Below are 9,392 nucleotides of genomic sequence, written 5' to 3'. Positions count from 1 at the left end.
TCCCAAAAACTGACAGTGTGACCTTAGAACATGTTACTGTACCTGTAGTGTATTATTTCATTTTCATGTATGGATCATTTCTAGCCTGGCTCCGCCCTCCTACGTACTTCCGCTCAATTTGATTTCCCTTCAGTACTACGTCTGGGATTGTGGTGTATTCTTTGGTTTTCTCCGGTCAATTTTTTACCGGTCCAATCAGCAAACAGAGGGAGTGGCTGAGAATGATGACGTTGAGGTTGTGCGCTAGTTTGAGTCGTCATACGTCATGACCAAACGTTAGCAATTGGTTATGGCAGATCCAGAGTGACTCTGAGCAGATCCAATAGTTTTAAACTTCAACAGAGTTACCGCCTTCAAGGAAGTTAACGCTTGTCAATGGAGAGTGGCCAGACTCTCTGTACAAATGAAATGTACGAGAGTCTGGTAGAACCAGGCTAGATCATTTCAGCAAGTGACTAAGACTCATTTCATGCCATCATGTTTTTCAGTATTAAATAACTGCTAAAAGAATTAGGCCTCGTCATTCTGTTTGTGTGATTTAATTCCCCCATAAACACACTTTAAGTCAACATCAGACACTGATCTGCACATTACAGAGAATTAAAAGTTGTCACAAAGAAACAGATTTTCATCCAGAGGATTCATTTCTACACAGTTAATAATGTTCGAGAACAGGGGCGTCCAATCCTGCTCCTGGAGGGCCAACATCCCGCAGTTTAGCTCCAACACACTTGCCTGGAAGTTTCTAGTGAGTCTGAAACCTTTGCTGTGTTCAAAATCACCCCCATACCCTCATTCACTATTCCCTACATCAGTCCACTAATATAGTTCACTTGAAGGAGTGAATGAAAACGAGTGGGTGATTTCAGACACTGAGAGCACTGGAAGGGCTGCCGCTTTTACATAGTTTGTGCTAATTAATAATCATTTGAAACTGAACAAACTGGCAGCTCCAGTAGTGAGATGAAAAGATTTATCTTGAACTCTGTCATGGAAATTATGTATAAACCTTATTTAAACAATTGAATAATTAATTAAAAAGTAATTTATACCTCTATGATATTATGCTGTAGCCACATTGGACCAGCGGTTTGGAAAATGGATGGATGGATGATTGAGCTGTGGGTGCAGGTGCCATCTTCTGGATAGATGCAGGAATTTATCCAGCACAACCCTCACATTGCATTATGGATATTCTCAAGCCATTGATTGTGCATTGGTGTACACTGTCATTGCAGTGCACTGTGGGATAGAATGAGTGTACTCGATAAAGTCCACTCCGGTTTCGGACACAAATACAAATGTTGTCTCCTCAAATAGTGCCCTATTTTAGGGTATAGGGCATATATATCATATAATAAAGGCTAGATGTCTTACGGCGGAGTCACTTCCGGCATCACCGGAAGTTAAGGTGAGTGATCAGTACGCACACAAATCCTCTTATCTCGCTGAAATCTTGACGGATTTACAAACGTTATTAATGTGGCTATAATTCTTTCCAGAAAAATTCCAACAGAACTCCTGGAAGTAAACAAAGAGGTGGAAAACCTGGCAGACAACACGCTGCTGTTTACTCTGGAGAGACGACTGTGTGGGCTAAATGTATCCCTGGTCATATTTTATTATATAGTTTGTCTACACCACTTTAGACAAACAATAATATTTGAGAATGAAGCGAGGATGCGGCTCGAAAATAACGTTGATCATTTCTATCAGGCTCCGCACCTCCTCACAACTCCAGGTTTGTCCGCGAGCTGCCATGCTTAAAGTGCAAACTGTCAACAAACATTTCTCCTCATCCCATAATGCATAGCGCAGCTGACTACGGCAACTAGTTTAGTCCAGTTGTGATTGCCGCATTTACACCTGCCCATACGAACCGCACCAATGGGGAAAACGAACTCTAGTGCGATTCAACCGAACTAAATGAGGCAAGTGTGAAAGCACCCTTAGAGACCACTAAGAGCCTCTGATTGGCAGACCCAAGAGCTCTCTCTGGTTGATAGTCAATCAACTGGTCAGAGAGGTATTGGGTGCTAAACCATACAAAGATTTAAAAACCAATAAAAGCACTTCAAAATCAATTATGTGGCGAATGGGCAACCAATGTAGAGGCTACCACTCTACATATGTATAATTTGTTACATTTATATAGCGTTATATTATTTATACAGCTTTCCTGTAGCTCAGTGGTAAGAGCATTGCGTTAACAACGCAAGGTTGTGGGTTCGATCCCAGGGGATTGCACATACAGTTGTGTTCAAAATAATAGCAGTGTGTTTAAAAAAAGTGAGTAAAGCTCAAAATCCTAATAATAACTTTTATTTCAATACACAAAAATGCATTGGGAACACTGCACATTCTATTCAAGATCAAAACATGAAGAAAAATGTATCAAATTTGTTATTACTTTATAGAAAGTGAAGAAAAGGGAATATTAGGCTGTTCAAAAAAATAGCAATGTCTGCATTTTTCTTTACAAAGTCAAACATTTACTATATAAACCGAAAAATGCTTGAAGATTTAGCTTTCTTGTGAATCACTGAACTAATATTTAGTTGTATAACCACGGTTTCTGAGAACTGCTTCACATCTGTGTTGCATTGAGTCGACCAACTTCTGGCACCTGTGAACAGGTATTCCAGCCCAGGACGATCGCACTACAGACCACAGTTCCTCTGCATTTCTTGGTTTTGCCTCAAAAACAGCATTTTTGATGTCACCCCACAGGTTTTCTATTGGATTAAGGTCCGGGGATTGGGCTGGCCACTCCATAACGTTAATCTTGTTGGTCTGGAACCAAGATGCTGCTCGCTTACTGGTGTGTTTTGGGTCGTTGTCTTGTTGAAACACCCATTTTTTTTACACTTTACATCAGCCTAAAAAGCTGTGGAAAGTTTTTACTGATATGGCTGTTAAAGGAAAATCAAAATCTAAGTCTGGCAATATTGGGTTAGTTATTGAGGATAAAATGATTTCTGACAAACAGCAGGTTGCTTGCGTTTTTAATACTTTTTTTACAACTGTTGCTGCCAGTCTGGTTGATAAGCTGCCGAAGGTGTCAGGTAGATATGGCCCATCATTTGTAAACTCCTTTTATAAAACCAAACATGTCACTTCTGATGTTTTTGAAATTGATCCTGTCTCAGAGGAAAGGGTGAGATTGTGTCTATCCACTTTGTCAATTAACAAAGCTACTGGACAGGACCTTATTCCGTCCAGATTTTTGCGCGATAGTGCCAATGTAATTTCTAGGGTGCTCACCCATATAATAAATTTGTCTCTAAGTCAGGGTATTTTTCCATGTGATATGAAAAGGGCCCGGGTAGTCCCCCTTTTTAAGAAAAATAGTAGATTAGATGTTGGTAATTATAGGCCTGTATCAATTCTGACAGCAATATCAAAGGTGTTTGAGCGTCTTGTGTATGAGCAGGTGGAAGAGTACCTTGTTAAACATAATCTGCTATATGAACTGCAGTCTGGATTTAGAGCAGCATATTCGACTGAAACCTGTCTTATTCATTTATGTGATTATATTCGACAAAACTTTGATGAAGGAAAGTATGTGGGTATGATTCTTCTTGATTTACAAAAAGCCTTTGATACTGTAAATCATGCAATTTTATTATCAAAGCTGCAAAGTATAGGCTTCAGAAATTCTGCGGTGAAATGGTTCACCTCGTACCTCACTGGAAGAACTCAATTTTGTGATGTTGCGGGGGCCATATCAGATTCTCGAGATATTACTTGTGGGGTGCCTCAAGGTTCAATCCTTGGCCCCCTTTTATTTTTAGTTTATATTAATGATATGCCAGCTGCTGTGAAATGTAAGCTGCTTTTATATGCTGATGATTCTGCATTGTTGGTCTCTGGGGATGACATCAGCGAGATTGAGAAGACTCTGGGTAACGAATTAAATAGTGTCAGAAAGTGGCTTATAGACAACAGGCTTTCAATACATCTGGGAAAAACTGAGTCCATTTTATTTGGAACAAAAAAAAAGTTGTCTAAAATAAAATTGTTTAAGATCAAATGTAATGGCACTGAAATAGTGTCTCAGAAAAGTGTTACATACTTGGGGTTAACATTAGACCAGTCATTAACCTGTTCATCTATTGCTGACAAAATACTATCCAAGTGTGCAGGTAAATTGAAATTTTTGTATCGCAGAACAAGGCTTTTAGATTTTTCTATCAAGAAATTACTGGTTGTATCGTTGATTCAATGTCATTTCGATTATGCATGCTCAGCTTGGTACTGTGGATTATCAGTTAAACTTAAAAACAGACTGCAAGTGATGCAAAATAATGTTATCCGCTACCTGTTAAATGCACCCCCTAGGACTCATATTGGCAGAGATGCTTTTAAAAGAGTAGGTCTGTTGCCAGTACAGGTTAGAGTGGAGCAGTTAAAGCTGAATCATATGTATAATGTTATAAATGGTTCTGCTCCCAAATATTTACTGTCCAATATAAAAATGGTTCATACACAGCATTACCATAATACTAGGGCTAGTATCCGTTCTTGTAAAGTGCCCAGAGTCAACAATGCAGCTGGAAGTTCTTTTTTTTATACAGGTATCATGTTGTGGAATAATTTGCCAATTTCCCTCAAAATGGTAAATACCAGAGGGACTTTTAGATACCAGGTTAAGGCCCTTTTATGGAATAGAGTAGCTGATCTTTTTAACTAGCACTGAGTGATTTATGATTGCCTGTTTTTAGGATGTTGTTGAAATCCGGATGATTTGTGTAAATGTTTTTGTCTTTGACTTATAATAGGTCTTTGTTTGTGTGAATTGTTTTACCACCAAGGACCATGTTGGAAATAAGTGTTTACACTTTTACATGTTATCCTTTGGATTATGTATGTCTTTCAATCCATAAATAAATAAATCAAAAAAAAAAAAAAAAAAAAAAATCATTTCAAGGGCATTTCCTCTTCGGCATAAGGCAACATGACCTCTTTAAGTATTTTGATGTACTCAAACTGATCCATGATCCGTGGTATACGATAAATAGGCCCAACACCATGGTATGAGAAACATCCCCATATCATGATGCTTGTGCCACCATGTTTCACAGTGTACTGTGGCTTGAATTCAGTGTTTGGGGGTCGTCTGACAAACTGTCTGCGGCCCCTAGACCCAAAAAGAACAATCTTGCTTTCATCAGTCCACAAAATATTGCGCCATTTCTCTTTAGGCCAGTCAATGTGTTCTTTGGCAAATTGTATCCTCTTTAGCACGTCGTTTTTTCAACAATGAAACTTTGCGGGGGCTTCTTGCCGATAGCTTGGCTTCACATAGGTGTCTTCTAATTGTTGCAGTACTCACGGGTAACTTTAGATCTTCTTTGATCACCCTGGAGCTGATCATTGGCTGAGTCTTTGCCATTTTGGCTATTCTTCGATCCATTCGAACGGTAGTTTTCCGTTTTCTTCCACGTCTTTCTGGTTTTGGTTGCCATTTTAAAGCATTTGATATAATTTTAGCTGAGCAGCCTATCATTTTCTGCACGTCTTTATAAGTTTTCCCCTCTCCAATCAACTTTTTTATCAAAGTACGCTGTTCTTCTGAACAATGTTTGGAACGGCCCATTTTATTCAGATCTTCAGAGAGAAATGCACTATAACCACCATGTACAGTCCAGTACTGCCTTCGTCCTTAAATAAGGGCCACTTATTGACACTAGTTTTTTCACAGAATGATTAACCTCACTAATTGAACTCCACACTGCTATTATTTTGAACACACCCCTTGCAATTAATGATTCAATTATACAGAATTAGCAGCATACATGTCATGACTGTTGGGTCTGTTGTTTTTCTATTACTCTACTACACCTAGTAGTAAATTATTTGCCATGTAGAAATATAATTTCTACCAAAAACAGTGATTGATCTGGTTAGTGATGTTGGACTGCTATTATTTTGAACACAACTGTACCTATGTATAAATGTATAGGATAATGCAATGTAAGTCGCTTTGGATAAAAGCGTCTGCCAAATGCATAAATGTAAATAGCGCTCAGGCTTACGAGCTCCCGTTAAAACTCTGGCAGCTGCATTTTGACCCATCTGAAGGCGGTTTAAATAAAATTGACTAATCCCCAAATAGATTGAGTTGCAATAGTCAAGCTTTGTGGTGATAAAAGCATGGATAACTCTTTTAAAATGATTAAAATATAGAAAGGATTTAGTTTTTACCAGGGCGCGTAATTGATATAAACTTGACTTCACAACTTGATTACCTTCTGTCTGTCCAGCTTTAAAGTGCCCCTATTATGGATTTTTTTTTAAATGACCTTTCATGTAGTGTGTAACATAGCTCTAGAATGAAAACATCCTGCAAAGTTTTAAATCTGAAAGTGCACCGTATATAAAGTTATTGTCTCTTGAAAGATGGTGTTCAAAATACATAGTTGTGGACCACTATTACCTAAAACTGTGTCTATTAATGCAGATTGTCTGTCGTTCTCACTACTTTGAGGAAAGATTAAGCATGGAGCAAGATTTGTTTTACCAACATTTATGTTTCATCAGTCATTCACGCTAGAGCTCGGCTAATGTATGCACTGTTATTGATACAGTTTTCACATGTTCACCGCAATAACTTAGAAAAATACTCGGTAAATAAATAAGTACAAGGAAAATAATCGATTTGTTAATGGACACGCACTTGATAATGCTGATGGTGAGGAATTACAGTTGCAACATCCCATAATGTCCCTCAAACTGAGTAGTGTATCACTAAGAAACGTCCTGCTCGAGTTGTCCTTGCAATGGAGGTTCGGGTTGTATAACTAGTTATTCCAGTGTTTCATCATCGGACTCATGCTTGGACTGATATGGTCAAACTGACGCCATTGTTCGTTTCTGTGTTTAGTTTTCGGTGTAGGAAGCCTCAGGACACGCAGAGCTGACGTTGTTACACAGACTGAGCTGTCAGGCCAATCAGAGCAAAGTAGCTTGCGGAAAGGAGGGATTTGGTGAGATTGATTCAACTGATGAGTCGTTTGAGAGTCATTGAAAATGTGGTGATGTGCAAATGTATATTATGAGACAGTGAAACCATTTTTTGACCTTTGATGCAAGTAAACCTGTTGTAGGAGACTCCAAAACAACATTAGGAAACTTTAAAATAGCATAATAGGAGCACTTTAATGCGCTGTCCAGTAAAAGACCCAGATTTTTCACATATGGCCTAATATAAGGTGCTAAGACACAGAGATTTAAGTTTGGTCTCCTTTGGACATTCTAGTTTTAGGTATTTTACAACCATAACGTCCCTGTATTTTATTTTGACACAACCTAAAAATAATGACTTGATGAAGCTATGATGACTCTGGAGCGGCGTGTTTCTTCTGGTGAGTCTGAAAGCCCCATTTAAAAGAGAATCTCTCGCCGCAGATGGAGCAGCGGTAAGGTTTCTCTCCTGTATGCCATCGCTCATGGATCTTCAGGTCACCTGATCGAGTGAAATTCTTGTTACAAAGTGAGCATTTAAAAGGTTTTTCTCCTGTATGAGTCCTCTGGTGCATTTGTAAACCACTTGAATTAGTAAAACCCTTCCCACAATCACCACAGTGATATGGTTTCTCTCCAGTGTGAACTCTCAGATGAACTTTGAAAGAAAATGGACTAGCAAAGCTCTTCCCGCAGTAGGAGCACAGGTACGGTTTCTCTCCAGTGTGAGTCCTCTCATGGGATTTCCAGTGAGTCGAATGATAGAAACGTTTCTCACAGTGAGAACACTGATATGGTCTGTCATCAGAATGTATTTTTTGGTGTAACTTCAGAGAACCGGAGTTTGTAAAGGTTTTCTCACATTCACTGCACTGATACGGCCTTTCACTGGTGTGTGTGAGTAGATGTTTCTTCAGACTGGTTCCGCATTTGAAGCTCTTCTCACAGACGGGACACTTGTATGGATTCTCATTGGTGTGTGTGAGTAGATGGTTGTTCAGATGGGATCCCTGTTTGAAGCTCTTCTCGCAGAGGGGGCACTGATACAGCCTCTCATTGCTATGTGTGAGTTGATGGCTCTTCAAAGCGGATCTCTGGTTGAAGCTCTTCTCGCAGTGAGGACACTTGTACGGCTTTTCACCAGTGTGGATTCTCTTATGCATTGTAAGATGTTGTTTGGTGCGGAAATACTTGTCGCACTCGCTGCAGTGCAAAGTCTTTTCACTGTGTGTCTTTATATGAGCTCTCATATTATAAGGAGTGGTGAAAAAATCCTTCCCGCACTGTTCGCAGCGAAACTCCTTCTTGCTGTGCTCTTTTGAATGACGTTTTCTCTCTTTTGAGGTAGAAAAGCTGATGTCACATATCTTACAGGTGAAGTCTTTCAATTCAGTGCGTTTTCTCTCACTTTTTGCTAAATGACCCTGTTTGCTGAATGTTTTTCCACAGGAGAAACTCTTCACTGTCTGTCGCTCTTTGGATGTAGAGGCAGTTTCTCCATCAGAAGATGAACCAGCGATGTCTTCTGAAAGGAGCAAAATGGGCATTAAATATAGAACTTTTATACTAAAGCTAAATGATCAGTCAAAATAAAATTGTGTTGGATCTGAGAGTAGATCGGACAGAGATGATTTGTTCAAACGGAACAATCTAGGACCATAAATGAAGTTGGTAGCATCTAAGCTAACTAACCAACTCCACCGCTGTAAACAACAAACCCTTGTAAGATTCCACTTAAAGGTGCAGTATGTAAGAATGACAACTAGTGGTCGAAATAGGTACTGCATTCCAATTCTAAATATCGGAGATCGTCGTTTCTCCCGCCACCTGCTCCTCAGACTCGACGGCGTTCACACGAGTTGCCAGTTTGAGCACACGCAACAGGAACGAGCGCAATGGACAATGCCTGGAAACGCACATTTCAAAGTAAAATAACTGGCTGTAGAAGTGTTTTTCAGAGAAATGATTATGTGAACTTAGCATGTTTCCTCAATATATGCAAACATATGGCATTTTTATGCTTTAGTAGAGTGAAAAAGTTACATACAGCACCTGGGCTTCTTCGCCCGAAAACGGGCGAAAACTTGAACGTTTCGAATTGTTAATTTTTTTTGCTTCATCGGATGGGGGTGAAACTTGGTGACTTTTGTTGTATTACCAATATGAACACACAAAAAAATCAAGGAGATGATTCTGATATGTTAAAGGGTCGTAAAAAAAAAAGTCACACTTAGCTTCCTCCCGCCCGAAAACGGGCGACATAGGAAATGAATGGGAAATACGAAAAAATAGGAAAACTCAGAGAAACTTTTGGTGGTACAAGCTACAGATCAGCAACTGTGCTGAAAAAAAGTGTACAGCAATGAAGGGGTGACACTCTAAAACATCAAGAGTGCAAATAAGACACCCTCCCCCCCCCACACACA

The 9,392-nt window shown here is 39.4% G+C and overlaps 1 protein-coding gene across 6 annotated transcripts in view; it reads right to left on the bottom strand.

The window, feature by feature from the left end:
* Positions 1 to 7,143: 7,143 nt before the first annotated feature.
* The window catches only part of LOC309495425 (uncharacterized protein), a 34,660-nt gene continuing 32,411 nt past the window's right edge, over positions 7,144 to 9,392 (bottom strand). For 5 of the 6 annotated variants that reach the window (XM_082165208.1, XM_082165206.1, XM_082165207.1 and 2 more), the window contains one exon: positions 7,144 to 8,491. In XM_082165208.1, coding sequence (XP_082021334.1) covers positions 7,335 to 8,491 — 1,157 coding nt within the window. In that variant the 3' untranslated portion in view covers positions 7,144 to 7,334. The remainder of the gene's footprint in view (positions 8,492 to 9,392) is intronic. The other variant, XM_082165210.1, reaches the window with a different exon arrangement.

The sequence above is a fragment of the Leuciscus leuciscus genome, assembly GCF_965113295.1.
Source record: "Leuciscus leuciscus genome assembly, chromosome: 3".
NCBI lineage: Eukaryota > Metazoa > Chordata > Actinopteri > Cypriniformes > Leuciscidae > Leuciscus > Leuciscus leuciscus.
Note: the sequence above shows the minus strand (reverse complement) of the source record. Positions and strands in the feature narration are given on the sequence as shown.